Genomic DNA, 25,558 nt, shown 5'->3' on the forward strand with positions numbered 1-25,558 from the left:
TGTGTGTGTCATAATATATATGATAATGTGTGTGTCTCATAATATATATGATAATGTGTGTATCATAATATATATGATAATGTGTGTCTCATAATATATATGATAATGTGTGTCTCATAATAATATGATATGATAATAATGTGTGTCTCATATATATATAAGATAATGTGTGTGTGTCTCATAATATATATGATAATGTGTGTCTCTCATAATATATATGATAATTTGTGTGTCATAATATATATATGATAATGTGTGTCATATAATATATATGATAATGTGTGTCTCATTATAATATATATGATAATGTGTGTGTGTGTCTCTCATAATATATATGATAATGTGTGTCTCATAATATATATGATAATGTGTGTGTTATAATATATATGATAATGTGTGTCTTATAATATATATGATAATGTGTGTGTCTCATAATATATATTGATAATGTGTGTCTCATAATATATTTGATAATGTGTGTGTTATAATATATATGATAATGTGTGTGTTATAATATATATGATAATGTGTGTGTTATAATATATATGATAATGTGTGTCTCATAATATATTTGATAATGTGTGTGTCTATATATATATATGATAATGTGTGTGTCATAATATATATGATAATGTGTGTCATATATATGATAACGGGTGTCATAATATATATGATAATGTGTGTCTCATTATAATATATATGATAATGTGTGTGTCATAATATATATGATAATGTGTGTCTCATAATATATATGATAATGTGTATCTCATTATAATATATAGGATAATGTGTGTCTCATAATATATATGATAATGTGTGTGTTATAATATGTATGATAATGTGTGTCTCATTATAATATATATGATAATGTGTCTCATTATAATATATATGATAATGTGTGTGTTATAATATATTTGATAATGTGTGTCTCATAATATATATGATAATGTGTGTGTCTCATAATATATATGATAATGTGTGTGTCTCATAATATATATATGATAATGTGTGTCTCATAATATATATGATAATGTGTCTCATAATATATATGATAATGTGTGTGTTATAATATATATGATAATGTGTGTTATAATATATATGATAATGTGTGTGTTATAATATATATGATCATGTTTGTGTTATAATATATTTGATAATGTGTGTGTTATAATATATTTGATAATGTGTGTGTTATAATATATATGATAAGGTGTGTCTCATAATATATATTATAATGTGTGTCTCATAATATATATGATAATGTGTGTGTTATAATATATATGATAATGTGTGTGTTATAATATATATGATAATGTGTGTGTTATAATATATTTGATAATGTGTGTCTCATAATATATTTGATAATGTGTGTGTTATAATATATATGATAATGTGTGTCTCATAATATATATGATAATGTGTGTGTCTCATAATATATATGATAATGTGTGTCATAATATATATGATAATATGTGTCTCATAATATATATGATAATGTGTGTGTTTCATAATATATATGATAATGTGTGTCTCATAATATATATGATAATGTGTGTGTTATAATATATATGATAATGTGTGTGTCTCATTATAATATATATGATAATGTGTCTCATAATATATATGATAATGTGTGTCTCATAATATATATGATAATGTGTGTCATAATAAATAAGATAATGTGTGTCTCATAATATATATGATAATGTGTGTCTCATAATATATATGATAATGTGTGTCTCATAATATATATGATAATGTGTGTCTCATAATATATATGATAATGTGTGTCATAATATATATGATAATGTGTGTCATAATATATATGATAATGTGTGTCATAATATATATGATAATGTGTGTGTGTCATAATATATATGATAATGTGTGTATCATAATATATATGATAATGTGTGTATCATAATATATATGATAATGTGTGTCTCATAATAATATATATGATAATGTGTGTCTCATTATAATATATATGATAATGTGTGTGTGTCTCATAATATATATGATAATGTGTGTGTGTGTCTCATAATATATATGATAATGTGTGTGTCATAATATATATGATAATGTGTGTGTCATAATATATATGATAATGTGTGTCTCATTATAATATATATGATAATGTGTGTCTCATAATATATATTATAATGTGTGTCTCATAATATATATGATAATGTGTGTGTTATAATATATTTGATAATGTGTGTGTTATAATATATTTGATAATGTGTGTGTTATAATATATATGATAAGGTGTGTCTCATAATATATATGATAATGTGTGTCATAATTTATATGATAATGTGTGTCATAATTTATATGATAATGTGTGTCATAATATATATGATAATGTGTGTGTCTCATAATATATATGATAATGTGTGTGTCTCATAATATATATGATAATGTGTGTCTCATAATAATATATATGATAATGTGTGTCTCATAATAATATATATGATAATGTGTGTCTCATTATAATATATATGATAATGTGTGTGTGCCTCATAATATATATGATAATGTGTGTCTCATAATATATATGATAATGTGTGTCTCATTATAATATATATGATAATGTGTGTCTCATAATATATATGATAATGTGTGTGTTATAATATGTATGATAATGTGTGTCTCATTATAATATATATGATAATGTGTCCCATTATAATATATATGATAATGTGTGTGTTATAATATATTTGATAATGTGTGTCTCATAATATATATGATAATGTGTGTGTCTCATAATATATATGATAATGTGTGTGTCTCATTATAATCTATATGATAATGTGTGTCTCATTATAATCTATATGATAATGTGTGTCTCATAATATATATGATAATGTGTGTCATAATATATATGATAATGTGTGTCTCATAATATATATGATAATGTGTGTGTCTCATAATATATATGATAATGTGTGTCGCATAATATATATGATAATGTGTCTCATAATATATATGATAATGTGTGTGTTATAATTTATATGATAATGTGTGTGCTATAATATATATATGATAATGTGTGTGTCTCATTATAATATATATGATAATGTGTCTTATAATATATATATGATAATGTGTGTGTTATAATATATTTGATAATGTGTGTCTCATAATACATATGATAATGTGTGTGTTATAATATATATGATCATGTGTGTCTCATAATATATATGATAATGTGTGTGTTATAATATATATGATAATGTGTGTCTCATAATATATATGATAATGTGTGTCTCATAATATATATGATAATGTGTGTGTCTCATAATATATATGATAATGTGTGTCTCATAATATATATGATAATGTGTGTCTTATAATATATATGATAATGTGTGTGCTATAATATATATGATCATGTGTGTGTCTCATTATAATATATATGATAATGTGTCTTATAATATATATGATAATGTGTCTCATTATAATATATATGATAATGTGTGTGTTATAATATATTTGATAATGTGTGTCTCATAATACATATGACAATGTGTGTGTTATAATATATATGATCATGTGTGTTCTATAATATATATGATAATGTGTGTGTCTCATAATATATATGATAATGTGTGTCTCACAATATATATGATAATGTGTCTCATAATATATATGATAATGTGTGTGTTATAATATATACGATAATGTGTGTGCTATAATATATATGATAATGTGTGTGTGTCATTATAATATATATGATAATGTGTCTTATAATATATATGATAATGTGTCTCATAATATATATGATAATGTGTGTGTTATAATATATTTGATAATGTGTGTCTCATAATACATATGATCATGTGTGTCTCATAATATATATGATAATGTGTGTCTCATAATATATATGATAATGTGTGTGTTATAATATATATGATAATGTGTGTGTTATAATATATATGATCATGTTTGTGTTATAATATATTTGATAATGTGTGTGTTATAATATATTTGATAATGTGTGTGTTATAATATATATGATAAGGTGTGTCTCATAATATATATGATCATGTGTGTCTCATAATATATATGATAATGTGTGTGTTATAATATATATGATAATGTGTGTGTGTCATTATAATATATATGATAATGTGTCTTATAATATATATGATAATGTGTCTCATAATATATATGATAATGTGTGTGTTATAATATATTTGATAATGTGTGTCTCATAATATATATGATAATGTGTGTGTCATAATATATATGATAATGTGTGTCTCATAATATATATGATAATGTGTGTGTTATAATATATTTGATAATGTGTGTCTGTGTGTGTAGTGATCCTGGTTGCCCACTTCCTCCAGAGTGTGTGTTCAGGGCTGGTGTTGGGAGGAGAGCTGGTCTACCACAAAGGAAGACATGAAGAGGGAGGCATTCTCACCCTGGCTGGACAGTACTCAGGTATTATCTATATATACACATTATATAATATATATATACAGACACACATTATATAATATATATATATATATATATATATAGGCACGTTATAAACTGGGTGGTTCGAGCCCTGAATGCTGATTGGCTGACAGCCGTGGTGTATCAGACCGCATACCACGGGTATGACAAAAACATTTATGACGTTGGTAACCAGTTTATAATAGCAATAAGGCACCTCGGGATTTGTTGTATATTGCCAATAAACCACAGCTAAGAGCTGTATCCAGACACCCCGCGTTGCGTCGTGCATAAGAACAGCCCTTAGCCGTGGTATATTGGCCATATACCACACTCCCTCATGCTTTATTATACACTGCCGTTAAAAGGTTAAAAGGTCAAATGTCCTTGTTTTCCATGAAAACATACATGAAAATAGTTGCAAAATTAATAGGAAATAGTCAAGACGCAAGGCTATAAATAATGATTTTTAATTGAAATAATTGTCCTTCAAACTTTGCTTTCGTCAAAGAATCCTCCATTTGCAGCAATAACAGCCTTGCAGACCTTTGGCGTTCTAGTTGTCAGTTTGATGAGGTAATCTGAAGAGATTTCACCCCATGCTTCCTGAAGCACCTCCCACAAGTTGGATTGGCTTGATGGGCATTTCTTACGTACCATACGGTCAAGCTGCTCCCACAACAGCTCAATAGGGTTGAGATCCGGTGACTGTGCTGGCCACTTCCTTAAAGACAGAATACCAGCTGACTGCTTCTTCCCTAAATAGTTCTTGCATAGCTTGGAGCTGTGCTTTGGGTCATTGTCCTGTTGTAGGAGGAAATTGGCTCCAATTACGCGCCGTCCACAGGGTATGGCATGGCGTTGCAAAATGGAGTGGTGGCCTTCCTTTTACCCCGTACAAATCTCCCACTTTACCACCACCAAAGCAGCCCCAGACCATCACATTGCCTCCACCATGCTTGACAGATGGCGTTAAGCAGTCCTCCAGCATCTTTTCATTTTCTCTGCATCTCACGAATGTGATCCGAACACCTCAAACTTCGAATGGAAGACCCAGAGTTACAGGAATGGAAGACCCAGAGTTACAGGAATGGAAGACCCAGAGTTACAGGAATGGAAGACCCAGAGTTACAGGAATGGAGACCCCGAGTTACAGGAATGGAAGACCCAGAGTTACAAAAATGGAAGACCCAGAGTTACAGGAATGGAAGACCCAGAGTTACAGGAATGGAAGACCCAGAGTTACAGGAATGGAAGACCCAGAGTTACAGGAATGGAAGACCCAGAGTTTCCTCTGCTGCAGAGGATAAGTTCATTAGAGGTACCAGCCTCAGACTGCAGCCCAAACAAATGCTTCAGAGTAACAGACAGTAACAGTTCCAGTAACAGATACATCAACTGTTCAAAGGAGAATCAGGCCTTCATTGTGAAATGCTGCAAAGACAACACTACTAAAAGACACCAATAAGAAGAAGAGACTGTGTGAATCAGGCCTTCATTGTGAAATGCTGCAAAGACAACACTACTAAAAGACACCAATAAGAAGAAGAGACTTGCTTGGGCCAAGAAACATGAGCAATGGACATTAGAAGTACACTGAGTCAGAGAGAGTCAGCACGTCATCAACACACATAGTACAAGACTAGAGACTTGGTTTGTTTTACTTTAACAAACTACCTAGTTAGCTAATAAAAGTTTACAATAGTTTTCCTTTTCATATCTGGTTCCTGGGACGCAGTTAGCGTTAACGCTGGAACGCTAAAATATGTCCAGGGATCCGTGCTCAAACAAGGTGGTAATACATTGGCAAAGCAACTAGCCTAGCTGCTAGCTATGAAGCTAGACAGCCTTGGCTACTATTGCTGGATACCAAGCACGCTAAGCGGGTAGCCCTCGTGGCTAGGGCCGCACTTCTAGTTGTCTTGATTTTAGGACTAGCCATTTCCAGAGTTTTCTACTGCCGGCATCTCTCATTTCACAGAGTGAATAGCGGGCTCGTCCTACTGTTAGTACAGTCATGCCTCCGAAAAAAAATGAGGATCGCATCTCTGCTGGGCATCACATCTCAGCCAGGCATCACATCTCTGCAGGTACGTCTTGGAGAAGCAGAACGTTTTCTATAAGGAAATGATACTTCAGTAGGAAAATAACTTGAAAAGCTTCATACAAAACGATCATGGAGTCCAACAAACGGCTGGATGACCTGACTAAAGATGTACAAGACTTTTAAACAAGCCTTCTGTTCACACAGAAGGATGTGGATGTATTGAAGACCACACAGGATACACTTCCCAGGAACTGTTCCTCTATACGGAATGAAATCCCCACAGTCAGGGAGGGCCTCCAGAACCACAGTCAGGGAGGGCCTCCAGAACATGTCTGGGAAGGCTGAATGAAATCCCCACAGTCAGGGAGGGCCTCCAGAACATGTCTGGGAAGGCAGAATGAAATCCCCACAGTCAGGGAGGGCCTCCAGAACATGTCTGGGAAGGCTGAATGAAATCCCCACAGTCAGGGAGGGCCTCCAGAACCATAGTCAGGGAGGGCCTCCAGAACCACAGTCAGGGAGGGCCTCCAGAACCACAGTCAGGGAGGGCCTCCAGAACATGTCTGGGAAGGGGCTGAATGAAATCCCCACAGTCAGGGAGGGCCTCCAGAACATGTCTGGGAAGGCTGAATGAAATCCCCACGGTCAGGGAGGGCCTCCAGAACATGTCTGGGAAGGCTGAATGAAATCCCCACAGTCAGGGAGGGCCTCCAGAACATGTCTGGGAAGGCTGAATGAAATCCCCACGGTCAGGGAGGGCCTCCAGAACATGTCTGGGAAGGCTGAATGAAATCCCCACGGTCAGGGAGGGCCTCCAGAACATGTCTGGGAAGGCTGAATGAAATCCCCACAGTCAGGGAGGGCCTCCAGAACATGTCTGGGAAGGCTGAATGAAATCCCCACGGTCAGGGAGGGCCTCCAGAACATGTCTGGGAAGGCTGAATGTCTGGGAAATCCCCACGGTCAGGGAGGGCCTCCAGAACATGTCTGGGAAGGCTGAATGAAATCCCCACGGTCAGGGAGGGCCTCCAGAACATGTCTGGGAAGGCTGAATGAAATCCCCACGGTCAGGGAGGGCCTCCAGAACATGTCTGGGAAGGCTGAATGAAATCCCCACGGTCAGGGAGGGCCTCCAGAACATGTCTGGGAAGGCTGAATGAAATCCCCACAGTCAGGGAGGGCCTCCAGAACATGTCTGGGAAGGCTGAATGAAATCCCTCCAGAACATGTCTGGGAAGGGAATGAGGGCCTCCAGAACATGTCTGGGAAGGCTGAATGAAATCCCCACAGTCAGGGAGGGCCTCCAGAACATGTCTGGGAAGGCTGAATGAAATCACCACAGTCAGGGAGGGCCTCCAGAACATGTCTGGGAAGGCTGAATGAAATCACCACAGTCAGGGAGGGCCTCCAGAACATGTCTGGGAAGGCTGAATGAAATCCCCACAGTCAGGGAGGGCCTCCAGCACATGTCTGGGAAGGCTGAATGAAATCCCCACGGTCAGGGAGGGCCTCCAGAACATGTCTGGGAAGGCTGAATGAAATCCCCACAGTCAGGGAGGGCCTCCAGAACATGTCTGGGAAGGCTGAATGAAATCCCCACGGTCAGGGAGGGCCTCCAGAACATGTCTGGGAAGGATGAATGAAATCCCCACAGTCAGGGAGGGCCTCCAGAACATGTCTGGGAAGGCTGAATGAAATCCCCACAGTCAGGGAGGGCCTCCAGAACATGTCTGGGAAGGCTGAATGAAATCCCCACAGTCAGGGAGGGCCTCCAGAACATGTCTGGGAAGGCTGAATGAAATCACCACAGTCAGGGAGGGCCTCCAGAACATGTCTGGGAAGGCTGAATGAAATCACCACAGTCAGGGAGGGCCTCCAGAACATGTCTGGGAAGGCTGAATGAAATCCCCACAGTCAGGGAGGGCCTCCAGCACATGTCTGGGAAGGCTGAATGAAATCCCCACGGTCAGGGAGGGCCTCCAGAACATGTCTGGGAAGGCTGAATGAAATCCCCACAGTCAGGGAGGGCCTCCAGAACATGTCTGGGAAGGCTGAATGAAATCCCCACAGTCAGGGAGGGCCTCCAGAACATGTCTGGGAAGGCTGAATGAAATCCCCACGGTCAGGGAGGGCCTCCAGAACATGTCTGGGAAGGCTGAATGAAATCACCACAGTCAGGGAGGGCCTCCAGAACATGTCTGGGAAGGCTGAATGAAATCACCACAGTCAGGGAGGGCCTCCAGAACATGTCTGGGAAGGCTGAATGAAATCCCCACAGTCAGGGAGGGCCTCCAGAACATGTCTGGGAAGGCTGAATGAAATCACCACAGTCAGGGAGGGCCTCCAGCACAGGGCCTGTGTCTGGGAAGGCTGAATGAAATCCCCACAGTCAGGGAGGGCCTCCAGCACATGTCTGGGAAGGCTGAATGAAATCCCCACAGTCAGGGAGGGCCTCCAGAACATGTCTGGGAAGGCTGAATGAAATCACCACAGTCAGGGAGGGCCTCCAGCACATGTCTGGGAAGGCTGAATGAAATCCCCACAGTCAGGGAGGGCCTCCAGCACATGTCTGGGAAGGCTGAATGAAATCCCCACAGTCAGGGAGGGCCTCCAGAACATGTCTGGGAAGGCTGAATGAAATCACCACAGTCAGGGAGGGCCTCCAGCACATGTCTGGGAAGGCTGAATGAAATCCCCACGGTCAGGGAGGGCCTCCAGAACATGTCTGGGAAGGCTGAATGAAATCCCCACAGTCAGGGAGGGCCTCCAGAACATGTCTGGGAAGGCTGAATGAAATCCCCACAGTCAGGGAGGGCCTCCAGAACATGTCTGGGAAGGCTGAATGAAATCCCCAGTCAGGGAGGGCCTCCAGAACATGTCTGGGAAGGCTGGACGGTCAGGGAGGGCCTCCAGAACATGTCTGGGAAGGCTGAATGAAATCACCACAGTCAGGGAGGGCCTCCAGAACATGTCTGGGAAGGCTGAATGAAATCACCACAGTCAGGGAGGGCCTCCAGAACATGTCTGGGAAGGCTGAATGAAATCCCCACAGTCAGGGAGGGCCTCCAGAACATGTCTGGGAAGGCTGAATGAAATCACCACAGTCAGGGAGGGCCTCCAGCACATGTCTGGGAAGGCTGAATGAAATCCCCACAGTCAGGGAGGGCCTCCAGCACATGTCTGGGAAGGCTGAATGAAATCCCCACAGTCAGGGAGGGCCTCCAGAACATGTCTGGGAAGGCTGAATGAAATCACCACAGTCAGGGAGGGCCTCCAGCACATGTCTGGGAAGGCTGAATGAAATCCCCACGGTCAGGGAGGGCCTCCAGAACATGTCTGGGAAGGCTGAATGAAATCCCCACAGTCAGGGAGGGCCTCCAGAACATGTCTGGGAAGGCTGAATGAAATCCCCACAGTCAGGGAGGGCCTCCAGAACATGTCTGGGAAGGCTGAATGAAATCCCCACAGTCAGGGAGGGCCTCCAGAACATGTCTGGGAAGGCTGAATGAAATCCCCACAGTCAGGGAGGGCCTCCAGAACATGTCTGGGAAGGCTGAATGAAATCACCACAGTCAGGGAGGGCCTCCAGAACATGTCTGGGAAGGCTGAATGAAATCCCCACGGTCAGGGAGGGCCTCCAGAACATGTCTGGGAAGGCTGAATGAAATCCCCACGGTCAGGGAGGGCCTCCAGAACATGTCTGGGAAGGCTGAATGAAATCACCACAGTCAGGGAGGGCCTCCAGCACATGTCTGGGAAGGCAGAATGAAATCACCACAGTCAGGGAGGGCCTCCAGAACATGTCTGGGAAGGCTGAATGAAATCACCACAGTCAGGGAGGGCCTCCAGAACATGTCTGGGAAGGCTGAATGAAATCCCCACAGTCAGGGAGGCTGATTACCTGGATGGACAATCGATGAGAAATAATTGTGTAATAGATGGTATCCAGGAGAGCCAAAGTGAGACGTGGGCTGAATCAGAGGACAAAGTTCAAAAGCTGTTTTCTGAGGAGCTACAACTGGATCAACAGGTAGAGCTGGAATGTGCTCACCGGTCTGGGAAACCAGGGGGCACTAGGGGTGAGAATGGAACCAGACACCGGTCTGGGAAACCAGGTACTAGGGGTGAGAATGGAACCAGACACCGGTCTGGGAAACCAGGGGGCACTAGGGGTGAGAATGGAACCAGACACCGGTCTGGGAAACCAGGGGGCACTAGGGGTGAGAATGGAACCAGACACCGGTCTGGGAAACCAGGGGGCACTAGGGGTGAGAATGGAACCAGACACCGGTCTGGGAAACCAGGGGGCACTAGGGGTGAGAATGGAACCAGACACCGGTCTGGGAAACCAGGGGTCACTAGGGGTGAGAATGGAACCAGACACCAGTCTGGGAAACCAGGCACTAGGGGTGAGAATCCGGTCTGGGAAACCAGGGGTCACTAGGGGTGAGAATGGAACCAGACACCAGTCTGGGAAACCAGGCACTAGGGGTGAGAATGGAACCAGACACTGGTCTGGGAAACCAGGGGTCACTAGGGGTGAGAATGGAACCAGACACCGGTCTGGGAAACCAGGCACTAGGGGTGAGAATGGAACCAGACACCGGTCTGGGAAACCAGGGGGCACTAGGGGTGAGAATGGAACCAGACACCAGTCTGGGAAACCAGGGGTCACTAGGGGTGAGAATGGAACCAGACACCGGTCTGGGAAACCAGGGGTCACTAGGGGTGAGAATGGAACCAGACACCGGTCTGGGAAACCAGGGGTCACTAGGGGTGAGAATGGAACCAGACACCGGTCTGGGAAACCAGGGGTCACTAGGGGTGAGAATGGAACCAGACACCGGTCTGGGAAACCAGGGGTCACTAGGGGTGAGAATGGAACCAGACACCGGTCTGGGAAACCAGGGGTCACTAGGGGTGAGAATGGAACCAGACACCGGTCTGGGAAACCAGGGGGCACTAGGGGTGAGAATGGAACCAGACCCAGGCCAATTGTAGTGAAATTCCGCAGGTTCAAGGATCATCTTTCAGTCCTTGAAAAAGCCAGATGCCTTAAAGGGTCTTTCATCTTCATCAATGAGGATTTATCAGATTCAGTCCGTCAAAGAAGAAAGGAACTAATACCAGATATGAAGGCTGCAAGAGAACGAGGTGACATTATCAGATATGAAGGCTGCAAGAGAACGAGGTGACATTATCAGATATGAAGGCTGCAAGAGAACGAGGTGACATCAGATATGAAGGCTGCAAGAGAACGAGGTGACATCAGATATGAAGGCTGCAAGAGAACGAGGTGACATTATCAGATATGAAGGTAAAACCCAGATGCAGACCACATCGGATAACCAATAGTTTAATAGTCCCACAGGGGCAGGCAGGGTCAGGTCAGGGTCAGGCAGAGGTCAATAGTCCAGAGAAGTAGGGGAAAGGTACAGGACAGCAGGCCAGGCAAGGGTCAAAACCAGGAGGGCAAGAAAGAGAGACTGGGGGAAAGCAGGCGCTGAGACAAACCGCTGGTAGGCTAGAACAAACCAGACGAACTGGAAACAGACAAAACAGAGAACACAGGCATAAATACACAGGGGATAATGGAGGCAGGTGGAGACAATAACAAAGACAGGTGAAACAGATCAGGGTGTGACAGACATAGCATACCTGAGGTATGACAAACTGATTGTTCACCCTCCCTCCCAAGGAGTTAGGAGGAGCGACAGACACAAGTCATTCCAGCCCCATACACACACACACACACACACACACACACACACACACACTGACTGAGTATCTCTCTCTCTCACATTCCAACTGCTGATTCATGTTTGGACGTATAAATACCGTTATTCTAGCAGAGAAAGGTCTGTTTATTGCTCACTTGAATATATGCAGTTTAAGGAACAAAATTCATGAAATACACTGTCTGGTGCTGTCAAACAATATTCATGTATTGGCAATATCAGAGACTCCCTTGGACTCTTCTATTGAGGAAGCTGAGATCTCTATACATGGATACAATATGTTCAGGAGGGACAGAAATAGATATGGGGGTGGAGTTGCAGTTTTTTATTTATTTATTTAACCAGGTAGGCAAGTTGAGAACAAGCTCTCATTTACAATTGCGACCTGGTCAAGATCCTATAGAGGGTTCAATCAGGACTCACTCACTAGGAACACTACAATACCAAAGGCCCTAAGGTTGATTTATTTATTTATTTTACCTTTATTTAACCAGGTAGGCTAGTTGAGAACAAGTTCTCATTTACAATTGCGACCTGGCCAAGATAAAGCAAAGCAGTTCGACAGATACAACGACACAGAGTTACACATGGAGTAAAACAAACATACAGTCAATAATACAGTATAAACAAGTCTATATACAATGTGAGAAAATGAGGTGAGAAGGGAGGTAAAGGCAAAAAAGGCCATGGTGACAAAGTAAATACAATATAGCAAGTAAAACACTGGAATGGTAGTTTTGCAGTGGAAGAATGTGCAAAGTAGAAATAAAAATAATGGGGTGCAAAGGAGCAAAATAAATAAATTAATTAAATACAGTAGGGAAAGAGGTAGTTGTTTGGGCTAAATTATAGGTGGGCTATGTACAGGTGCAGTAATCTGTGAGCTGCTCTGACAGTTGGTGCTTAAAGCTAGTGAGGGAGATAAGTGTTTCCAGTTTCAGAGATTTTTGTAGTTCGTTCCAGTCATTGGCAGCAGAGAACTGGAAGGAGAGGCGGCCAAAGAAAGAATTGGTTTTGGGGATGACTAGAGAGATATACCTGCTGGAGCGTGTGCTACAGGTGGGAGATGCTATGGTGACCAGCGAGCTGAGATAAGCGGGGACTTTACCTAGCAGGGTCTTGTAGATGACATGGAGCCAGTGGTAATCTACCACAGGTCCTACAGAGGGTTCAATCAGGACACACTCACTAGGGAAACTAAAATACCTGGCCCTAAAGTAATCTACCACAGGTCCTACAGAGGGTTCAATCAGGACACACTCACTAGGGAAACTAAAATACCTGGCCCTAAAGTAATCTACCACAGGTCCTACAGAGGGTTCAATCAGGACTCACTCACTAGGGAAACTAAAATACCAAAGGCTGGCCCTAAGGTAATCTACCACAGGTCCTACAGAGGGTTCAATCAGGACTCACTCACTAGGGAAACTAAAATACCAAAGGCTGGCCCTAAAGTAATCTACCACAGGTCCTACAGAGGGTTCAATCAGGACTCACTCACTAGGGAAACTAAAATACCTGGCCCTAAAGTAATCTACCACAGGTCCTACAGAGGGTTCAATCAGGACTCACTCACTAGGGAAACTAAAATACCAAAGGCTGGCCCTAAAGTAATCTACCACAGGTCCTACAGAGGGTTCAATCAGGACTCGTTTGTGGATGAGAATAAGAATGTGCAATGGTTAGAAGTGTGCAGTAAGGATAATCCTGAAATGGCACTAAGTTTGTTTCTGAATTTATTTAGGAGTATAGCTGATAAGCCCCTTTAAGAAAATGCACTGTGAGGTCAAACTGTGCCCCGTGGATTGATGACGAGCTGAGAAATGTCATGATGCCATAAAAAGTAGCAGATAAATCTGGCACTCCTTTTTGGTAAGCAAAGTTATTGTAAATTAATACATCTTGTGACTAAACTAAACAAAGGAAAGAAGAAGGGATTCTATCAATACAACATTGATGAAGTGAAGGATGATGGGAAAAGCTGTGGAGAACGTTGAACACTATTATGGTTAGGAATTCAAGCATGTCCACCTCTTTTGTTGAATCAGAGGGTATATTAATTACAAAACCACACGACATCGCAAACTACTTTAATTAATATTTTACACGCAAAGTGGACAAGTTGAGGAATGCTATGATTCCAACTGATGGCTCCATGTCATTATACCCTTAAAAGATTGTTTGAATTTCATCAAGTAGAAAGGGAAGAGGTAGAAAGGACGCTGTTGTCTCTTTCAGATGACAAGGCACCTGGTACAGATCACCAAATATCAGCTAACCAAATATCTACCCCAATCTCTCATATATAACTACTTGATGTACGGGGTGTGCCCAGAAGCCTGGATAGAGTCAAAGGTTATTCCACTACCTAAGGATATAAAATCTGCATTCAATCCCTGGTTTTATCACACTTAGAGTACTGTCTGGTTATATGGTCAATCCCTGGTCCTATAACACTTAGAGTACTGTCCAGTTATATGGTCCATCCCTGGTCCTATAACACTTAGAGTACTGTCCAGTTATATGGTCCATCCCTGGTCCTATAACACTTAGAGTACTGTCTGGTTATATAGTCATCTCTGCAGCAATGAAATATATATAAAAAAGCTCCAAATGCCTCAAAACAGGGCTACCAGATTAGCTATTCATTGTTCTAAACAGGGCTACCAGATTAACTTTTCATTGTTCTAAACAGGGCTACCAGATTAACTATTCATTGTTCGAAACAGGGCTACCAGATTAACTCTTCATTGTTCTAAACAGGGCTACCAGATTATAATATATAATAATAATATAATATAATAATATATATAATAATATAATATATATATATGCCATTTAGCAGACGCTTTTATCCAAAGCGACTTACAGTCATGTGTGCATACATTCTACGTATGGGTGGTCCCGGGGATCGAACCCACTACCCTGGCGTTACAAGCGCCATGCTCTACCAACTGAGTTACAGAAATGGCATATATTATTATTATTATATTACTACCAGATTAACTCTTCATTGTTCTAAACAGGGCTACCAGATTAGCTCTTCATTGTTCTAAACAGGGCTACCAGATTAACTCTTCATTGTTCTAAACAGGGCTACCAGATTAACTCTTCATTGTTCTAAACAGGGCTACCAGATTAGCTCTTCATTGTTCTAAACAGGGCTACCAGATTAACTCTTCATTGTTCTAAACAGGGCTACCAGATGAACTCTCCATTGTTCTAAACAGGGCTACCAGATGAACTCTCCATTGTTCTAAACAGGGCTACCAGATTAACTCTTCATTGTTCTAAACAGGGCTACCAGATTAGCTCTTCATTGTTCTAAACAGGGCTACCAGATTAACTCTCCGTTGTTCTAAACAGGGCTACCAGATTAACTCTTCGTTGTTCTAAACAGGGCTACCAGATTAGCTCTTCATTGTTCTAAACAGGTCTACCAGATTAGCTCTTCATTGTTCTAAACAGGGCTACCAGATTAACTCTCCATTGTTCTAAACAGGGCTACCAGATTAACTCTCCATTGTTCTAAACAGGGCTACCAGATGAACTCTCCATTGTTCTAAACAGGGCTACCAGATTAACTCTTCATTTTTCTAAACAGGGCTACCAGATTAGCTCTTCATTGTTCTAAACAGGGCTACCAGATTAACTCTTCATTGTTCTAAACAGGGCTACCAGATTAACTCTTCATTGTTCTAAACAGGGCTACCAGATTAGCTCTTCATTGTTCTAAACAGGGCTACCAGATTAACTCTCCGTTGTTCTAAACAGGGCTACCAGATTAACTCTTCGTTGTTCTAAACAGGGCTACCAGATTAGCTCTTCATTGTTCTAAACAGGTCTACCAGATTAGCTCTTCATTGTTCTAAACAGGGCTACCAGATTAACTCTCCATTGTTCTAAACAGGGCTACCAGATTAACTCTCCATTGTTCTAAACAGGGCTACCAGATTAACTCTTCATTGTTCTAAACAGGGCTACCAGATTAACTCTTCATTGTTCTAAACAGGGCTACCAGATTAGCTCTTCATTGTTCTAAACAGGGCTACCAGATTAACTCTCCATTGTTCTAAACAGGGCTACCAGATTAACTCTTCATTGTTCTAAACAGGGCTACCAGATTAACTCTCCATTGTTCTAAACAGGGCTACCAGATTAACTCTTCATTGTTCTAAACAGGGCTACCAGATTAGCTCTTCATTGTTCTAAACAGGGCTACCAGATTAACTCTTCATTGTTCTAAACAGGGCTACCAGATTAACTCTTCATTGTTCTAAACAGGGCTACCAGATTAACTCTCCATTGTTCTAAACAGGGCTACCAGATTAACTCTTCATTGTTCTAAACAGGGCTACCAGATTAGCTCTTCATTGTTCTAAACAGGGCTACCAGATTAACTCTTCATTGTTCTAAACAGGGCTACCAGATTAACTCTTCATTGTTCTAAACAGGGCTACCAGATTAACTCTCCATTGTTCTAAACAGGGCTACCAGATTAACTCTTCATTGTTCTAACCGTATGAATATTATCCAAATGCATCAGAATCTCTCATGGCTTCACGTTAAAAACAAACGTCTATCCAGTCTTCTGATTTTCTTTAGGAATGTTATATTTCAAATAAAAAACACACAGTATTTTTTCAGGCCAGTTAGTACATACTAGCAACACCGCATAACCACCAAACCAGACAGGAAAATTCATGGCAGCTGAAGACAACCCACGCCAAGGACAAATCACCTTGAATCTACAGTTTTATACAGAACCATAGCTGAATGGATCTCTTTACCAATCCATATCTCTCAGCTGAATGGATCTCTTTACCAATCCATATCTCTCAGCTGAATGGATCTCTTTACCAATCCATATCTCTCAGCTGAATGGATCTCTTTACCAATCCATATCTCTCAGCTGAATGGATCTCTTCACCAATCCATATCTCTCAGTTGAATGGACCTCTTTAATCCATATCTCTCAGCTGAATGGATCTCTTTACCAATCCATATCTCTCAGCTGAATGGATCTCTTTACCAATCCATATCTCTCAGCTGAATGGATCTCTTTACCAATCCATATCTCTCAGCTGAATGGATCTCTTTACCAATCCATATCTCTCAGCTGAATGGGTCTCTTCACCAATCCATATCTCTCAGTTGAATGGACCTCTACCAATCCATATCTCTCAGCTGAATGGATCTCTTTACCAATCCATATCTCTCAGCTGAATGGATCTCTTTACCAATCCATATCTCTCAGCTGAATGGATCTCTTTACCAATCCATATCTCTCAGCTGAATGGATCTCTTTACCAATCCATATCTCTCAGCTGAATGGATCTCTTTACCAATCCATATATCTCAGCTGAATGGACCTCTTTACCAATCCATATATCTCAGCTGAATGGATCTCTTTACCAATCCATATCTCTCAGCTGAATGGATCTCTTTACCAATCCATATATCTCAGCTGAATGGATCTCTTTACCAATCCATATCTCTCAGCTGAATGGACCTCTACCAATCCATATCTCTCAGCTGAATGGATCTCTTTACCAATCCATATCTCTCAGCTGAATGGATCTCTTTACCAATCCATATCTCTCAGCTGAATGGATCTCTTTACCAATCCATATCTCTCAGCTGAATGGATCTCTTCACCAATCCATATCTCTCAGTTGAATGGACCTCTACCAATCCATATCTCTCAGCTGAATGGATCTCTTTACCAATCCATATCTCTCAGCTGAATGGATCTCTTTACCAATCCATATCTCTCAGCTGAATGGATCTCTTTACCAATCCATATCTCTCAGCTGAATGGATCTCTTTACCAATCCATATCTCTCAGCTGAATGGATCTCTTTACCAATCCATATCTCTCAGCTGAATGGATCTCTTTACCAATCCATATATCTCAGCTGAATGGACCTCTTTACCAATCCATATATCTCAGCTGAATGGATCTCTTTACCAATCCATATCTCTCAGCTGAATGGATCTCTTTACCAATCCATATATCTCAGCTGAATGGATCTCTTTACCAATCCATATATCTCAGCTGAATGGATCTATTTACCAATCCATATCTCTCAGCTGAATGGATCTCTTTACCAATCCATATATCTCAGCTGAATGGATCTATTTACCAATCCATATCTCTCAGGCAAAAAGTAAATCCACCTTCAAGAAAAAACTAAAAGAAAGGAAATAGACAGAACATCTAATGAGATAGACCATGTGACTGGACAGGAAATAGAAAGAACATCTAATGTGATAGACCATATGACTGGACAGGAAATAGACAGAACATCTAATGAGATAGACCATGTGACTGGACAGGAAATAGAAAGAACATCTAATGTGATAGACCATATGACTGGACAGGAAATAGACAGAATATCTAATGAGATAGACCATGTGACTGGACAGGAAATAGACAGAACATCTAATATGATAGACCATATGACTGGACAGGAAATAGACAGAACATCTAATGAGATAGACCATGTGACTGGACAGGAAATAGACAGAACATCTAATATGATAGACCATATGACTGGACAGGAAATAGAAAGAACATCTAATGAGATAGACCATGTGACTGGACAGGAAATAGACAGAACATCTAATGTGATAGACCATGTGACTGGACAGGAAATAGACAGAACATCTAATGAGATAGACCATGTGACTGGACAGGAAATAGACAGAACATCTAATATGATAGACCATATGACTGGACAGGAAATAGAAAGAACATCTAATGAGATAGACCATGTGACTGGACAGGAAATAGACAGAACATCTAATGAGATAGACCATGTGACTGGACAGGAAATAGACAGAACATCTAATATGATAGACCATATGACTGGACAGGAAATAGACAGAACATCTAATGAGATAGACCATGTGACTGGACAGGAAATAGACAGAACATCTAATATGATAGACCATATGACTGGACAGGAAATAGAAAGAACATCTAATGAGATAGACCATGTGACTGGACAGGAAATAGACAGAACATCTAATGTGATAGACCATGTGACTGGACAGGAAATAGACAGAACATCTAATGAGATAGACCATGTGACTGGACAGGAAATAGACAGAACATCTAATATGATAGACCATATGACTGGACAGGAAATAGAAAGAACATCTAATGAGATAGACCATGTGACTGGACAGGAAATAGACAGAACATCTAATGTGATAGACCATGTGACTGGACAGGAAATAGACAGAACATCTAATGTGATAGACCATATGACTAGACAGGAAATAGAAAGAACATCTAATGTGATAGACCATGTGACTGGACAGGAAATAGACAGAACATCTAATATGATAGACCATATGACTGGACAGGAAATAGAAAGAACATCTAATGTGATAGACCATATGACTAGACAGGAAATAGACAGAACATCTAATATGATAGACCATATGACTGGACAGGAAATAGACAGAACATCTAATGTGACAGACCATATGACTGCACACGAAATAGACAGAACATCTAATGTGATAGACCATATGACTGGACAGGAAATAGACAGAACATCTAATGTGATAGACCATATGACTGGACAGGAAATAGACAGAACATCTAATGTGATAGACCATATGACTGGACAGGAAATAGACAGAACATTTAATGTGATAGACCATATGACTAGACAGGAAATAGACAGAACATCTAATGCAATAGACCATATGACTGGACAGGAAATAGACAGAACATCTGATCAAATCAAATCAAATTTATTTATATAGCCCTTCGTACATGAGCTGATATCTCAAAGTGCTGTACAGAAACCCAGCCTAAAACCCCAAACAGCAAACAATGCAGGTGTAAAAGCACGGTGGCTAGGAAAAACTCCCTAGAAAGGCCAAAACCTAGGAAGAAACCTAGAGAGGAACCAGGCTATGTGGGGTGGCCAGTCCTCTTCTGGCTGTGCCGGGTAGAGATTATAACAGAACATGTCCAAGATGTTCAAATGTTCATAAATGACCAGCATGGTCGAATAATAATAAGGCAGAACAGTTGAAACTGGAGCAGCAGCACAGTCAGGTGGACTGGGGACAGCAAGGAGTCATCATGTCAGGTAGTCCTGGGGCATGGTCCTAGGGCCCAGGCCAGTTGAAACTGGAGCAGCAGCATGGCCAGGTGGACTGGGGACAGCAAGGAGTCATCATGTCAGGTAGTCCTGGGGCATGGTCCTAGGGCTCAGGTCCTCCGAGAGAGAGAAAGAAAGAGAGAAGGAGAGAATTAGAGAACGCACACTTAGATTCACACAGGACACCGAATAGGACAGGAGAAGTACTCCAGATATAACAAACTGACCCTAGCCCCCCGACACATAAACTACTGCAGCATAAATACTGGAGGCTGAGACAGGAGGGGTCAGGAGACACTGTGGCCCCATCCGAGGACACCCCCGGACAGGGCCAAACAGGAAGGATATAACCCCACCCACTTTGCCAAAGCACAGCCCCCACACCACTAGAGGGATATCTTCAACCACCAACTTACCATCCTGAGACAAGGCCGAGTATAGCCCACAAAGATCTCCGCCACGGCACAACCAAAGGGGGGGCGCCAACCCAGACAGGCTGACCACAACAGTGAATCAACCCACCCAGGTGACGCACCCCCCCAGGGACGGCATCAGAGAGCCCCAGCAAGCCAGTGACTCAGCCCCCGTAACAGGGTTAGAGGCAGAGAATCCCAGTGGAAAGAGCGGAACCGGCCAGGCAGAGACAGCAAGGGCGGTTCGTTGCTCCAGAGCCTTTCCGTTCACCTTCCCACTCCTGGGCCAGACTACACTCAATCATATGACCCACTGAAGAGATGAGTCTTCAGTAAAGACTTAGGTTGAGACCGAGTTTGCGTCTCTGACATGGGTAGGCAGACCGTTCCATAAAAATGGAACTCTATAGGAGAAAGCCCTGCCTCCAGCTGTTTGCTTAGAAATTCTAGGGACAATTAGAAGGCCTGCGTCTTGTGACCGTAGCGTACGTGTAGGTATGTACGGCAGGACCAAATCAGAGAGGTAGGTAGGAGCAAGCCCATGTAATGCTTTGTAGGTTAGCAGTAAAACCTTGAAATCAGCCCTTGCTTTGACAGGAAGCCAGTGTAGAGAGGCTAGCACTGGAGTAATAAATAATAAAAATCTGATGTGATAGACCATATGACTGGACAGGAAATAGAAAGAACATTAATATGATAGACCATATGACTGGACAGGAAATAGACAGAACATCTGATGTGATAGATCATATGACTGGACAGGAAATAGAAAGAACATTAATATGATAGACCATATGACTGGACAGGAAATAGACAGAACATCTAATGTGATAGACCATATGACTGGACAGGAAATAGACAGAACATCTGATGTGATAGACCATATGACTGGACAGGAAATAGAAAGAACATTAATATGATAGACCATATGACTGGACAGGAAATAGACAGAACATCTAATGTGATAGACCATATGACTGGACAGGAAGTAGACAGAACATCTAATGTGATAGACCATATGACTGGACAGGAAGTAGACAGAACATCTAATGTGATAGACCATATGACTGGACAGGAAATAGAAAGTATCAACTGAATGTTAAATGTTTCCTGTCAGGTATTTTAATGATCAGTATTGTCTACTTGTTGAATGTTTGTGAAGTCTTGATTGTGGTTGTTTGTAATGTCTTGTTAGTTGCTGTTGGACCCCAGGAAGATCAGCTAGCGTTACGGCGATAGCTAATGGGGATCCTAATAAAATAATAAATATTAGACTGGTGGAAATCTGTCCTTTGATCTGATGAGTCCAAGTTTGAGATGTTTGGTTCCAACCACTGTCTTTGTGAGACGCAGAGTAGGTGAACATATGATCTCCGCATGTGTGGTTCCCACCGTGAAGCATGGAAGAGGAGGTTTGATGGTGTGGGGGTGCTTTGCTGGTGACACTGTTAGTGATTTATTTAGAATTCAAGGCACACTTAAGCAGTATGGTTACCATAGCATTCTGCAGAAATACGCCGTCCCATCTGGTTTGCGCTTAGTGAGACTATCATTTGTTTTTCAACAGGACAATGACCCAACACACCTCCAGGCTGTGTAAGGGCTATTTGACCAAGAAGGAGAGTGATGGAGTGCTGCATCAGATGACATGGCCTCCACAATCACCCATCCTCAACCCAATTGAGATGGTTTGGGATGAGTTGGACCGCAGAGTGAAGGAAAAGCAGCCAACTAGTGCTCAGCATATGTGGGAACTCCTTCAAACTGTTGGAAAAGTATTCCAGGTGAAGCTGGTGAGAGAATGCCAAGAGTGTGCAAGGCTGTCGTCAAGGCAAATGGTGGCTATTTTGAAGAATCTGAAATATAAAATATATTTTGATTTGTTTAACACTTTTTTGGTTGCAACATGATTCAATATGTGTTATATCATAGTTTTGATGACTTCACTATTATTCTACAATGTAGGAAATAGTAAAAAATAAAGTAGGTGTGTCTGAACTTTTGACTGGTACTGTATATACACACATTATATATACACATGTTATATATACACACACTATATATACACACATTATATATACACATGTTATATATACACACATTATATATACACATGTTATATATATACACATTATATATACACACACTATATATACACACATTATATATATACACACATTATATATATACACACATTATATATACACACATTATATATACACACATTATATATATAATGCGCATGTTATATATACACACATTATATATACACACATTATATACACATGTTATATATATACACATTATATATACACACATTATATATACACACATTATATATATACACATTATATATACACACATTATATATACACACACTATATATACACACATTATATATATACACACATTATATATACACACGTTATATATACACATGTTATATATATACACACATTATATATACACATGTTATATATGCACACATTATATATACACACATTATATACACATGTTATATATATACACATGTTATATATGCACACATTATATATACACACATTATATACACATGTTATATATATACACACACTATATATACACATGTTATATATATACACACATTATATACACATGTTATATATGCACACATTATATACACACACTATATATACACACACATTATATACACATGTTATATATATACACACATTATATACACATGTTATATATACACACATTATATATACATATTATATACACATGTTATATATGCACACATTATATATACACACACTATATATACACACATTATATATACACACACTATATATACACACATTATATATACACACACTATATATACACACACTATATATACACACATTATATATACACACACTATATATACACACATTATATATACACACACTATATATACACATGTTATATATACACACATTATATATACACACACTATATATACACATGTTATATATACACACATTATATATACACACATTATATATACACACACATTATATATACACACATTATATATACACATGTTATATATATACACACACATTATATATACACACATTATATATAAACACATGTTATATATACACACACTATATATACACACATTATATATACACACATTATATATATACACACACTATATATACACACACTATATATACACACATTATATATACACACACTATATATACACACATTATATATACACACACTATATATACACACACTATATATACACACATTATATATACACACACTATATATATTATATATACACACACTATATATACACATGTTATATATACACACATTATATATACACACACTATATATACACATGTTATATATACACACATTATATATACACACATTATATATACACATTATATATACACACATTATATATACACATGTTATATATATACACACACATTATATATACACACATTATATATAAACACATGTTATATATACACACACTATATATACACACATTATATATACACACATTATATATATACACACACTATATATACACACACTATATATACACACATTATAAATACACACATTATATATACGCATGTTATATATACACACACTATATATACACGCATTATATATACACACACATTATATATACACACATTATATATACACTGTAATGAAGTTCGTCTGCTGTTTGAAGAGAGTCAGACCGAAATGCAGCGTGTAGGTTACTCATGACTTTTAATGAAGAAAATAGCGGTACATGAAATAACTGAAAATACGAAAACAACAAACGAGTGAAACTAATTACAGCCTATCTGGTGACTAACACAGAGACAGGTACAATCACCCACGAAATACAACGCGCACTCAGGCTACCTAAATACGGTTCCCAATCCGAGACAACTAGAATCAGCTGACTCCAATTAGGAATCGCCTCAGGCAGCCAAGCCTAACTAGACACACCCCTAATAATACACACTGCCAATTAATACAAACCCCAATACAACATATAAACCCATGTCACACCCTGGCCTACCCAAACATATAACAAAAACACAAGATACAATGACCAAGGTGTGACAGAACCCCCTCCCTAAGGTGCGGACTCCGGGACGCACCTCAAGAGCATAGGGAGGGTCCGGGTGGGCGTCTGTCCATGGTGGCGGTTCTGGCTCGGGACGTGGACCCCACTCCATAAATGTCCTAGTTCCTCCCCTTCGCGTCCTAGGTTAATCCACCTTCTCCGCCGACCATGGCCTAATAGTCCTCACCCTAATCCCCACATAACTGAGGGGCAGCTCGGGACCGAGCGGCAGCTCGGGACCGAGGGGCAGCTCGGGACAGAGGGGCAGCTCGGGACAGAGGGGCAGCTCGGGATAGAGGGGCATCTCAGGACAGCAGGGCAGCTCAAGACAGCAGGGCAGCTCAGGACAGAGGGGCATCTCAGGACAGAGGGGCAGCCCGGGACAGAGGGGCAGCCCGGGACCGAAGCAGCCCAGTACTGAGGGGAAGCCCGGTACTGAGAGGGAGCCCAGTACAGAAAGGAAGCCTAGTACTGAAAGGAAGCTCAGTACTGAAAGGAAGCTCAGTACTGAGAGGAAGCTCAGTACTGAGAGGAAGCTCAGTACTGAGAGGAAGCTCAGGCAGGTAGTAGGCTCCGGTAAATCCTGGCTGGCTGGTGGACCTGGATGATTCAGGTTGTCTGGCCGATCTAGAAGATCTTGGCAGACTGGCACTTCTGGCGGATCC

General features: G+C 40.3%; 1 protein-coding gene across 3 annotated transcripts in view; it reads left to right on the plus strand.

Annotated features, from left to right (window-relative positions):
• The window catches only part of si:dkey-71l1.1 (uncharacterized protein LOC569883 homolog), a 70,559-nt gene that overhangs the window by 26,070 nt on the left and 18,931 nt on the right, over positions 1-25,558 (plus strand). For all 3 annotated transcript variants that reach the window (XR_006833867.1, XM_046317381.1, XM_046317382.1), the window contains exon 7: positions 4,330-4,452. Coding sequence is in view for 2 of the 3 variants with exons in the window: in XM_046317381.1 (XP_046173337.1) it covers positions 4,330-4,452 (123 nt within the window). In the remaining variant the exon portion in view is untranslated. The remainder of the gene's footprint in view (positions 1-4,329; positions 4,453-25,558) is intronic.

This window comes from Oncorhynchus gorbuscha, linkage group LG20 (genome assembly GCF_021184085.1).
Source record: "Oncorhynchus gorbuscha isolate QuinsamMale2020 ecotype Even-year linkage group LG20, OgorEven_v1.0, whole genome shotgun sequence".
NCBI classification, from domain to species: domain Eukaryota; kingdom Metazoa; phylum Chordata; class Actinopteri; order Salmoniformes; family Salmonidae; genus Oncorhynchus; species Oncorhynchus gorbuscha.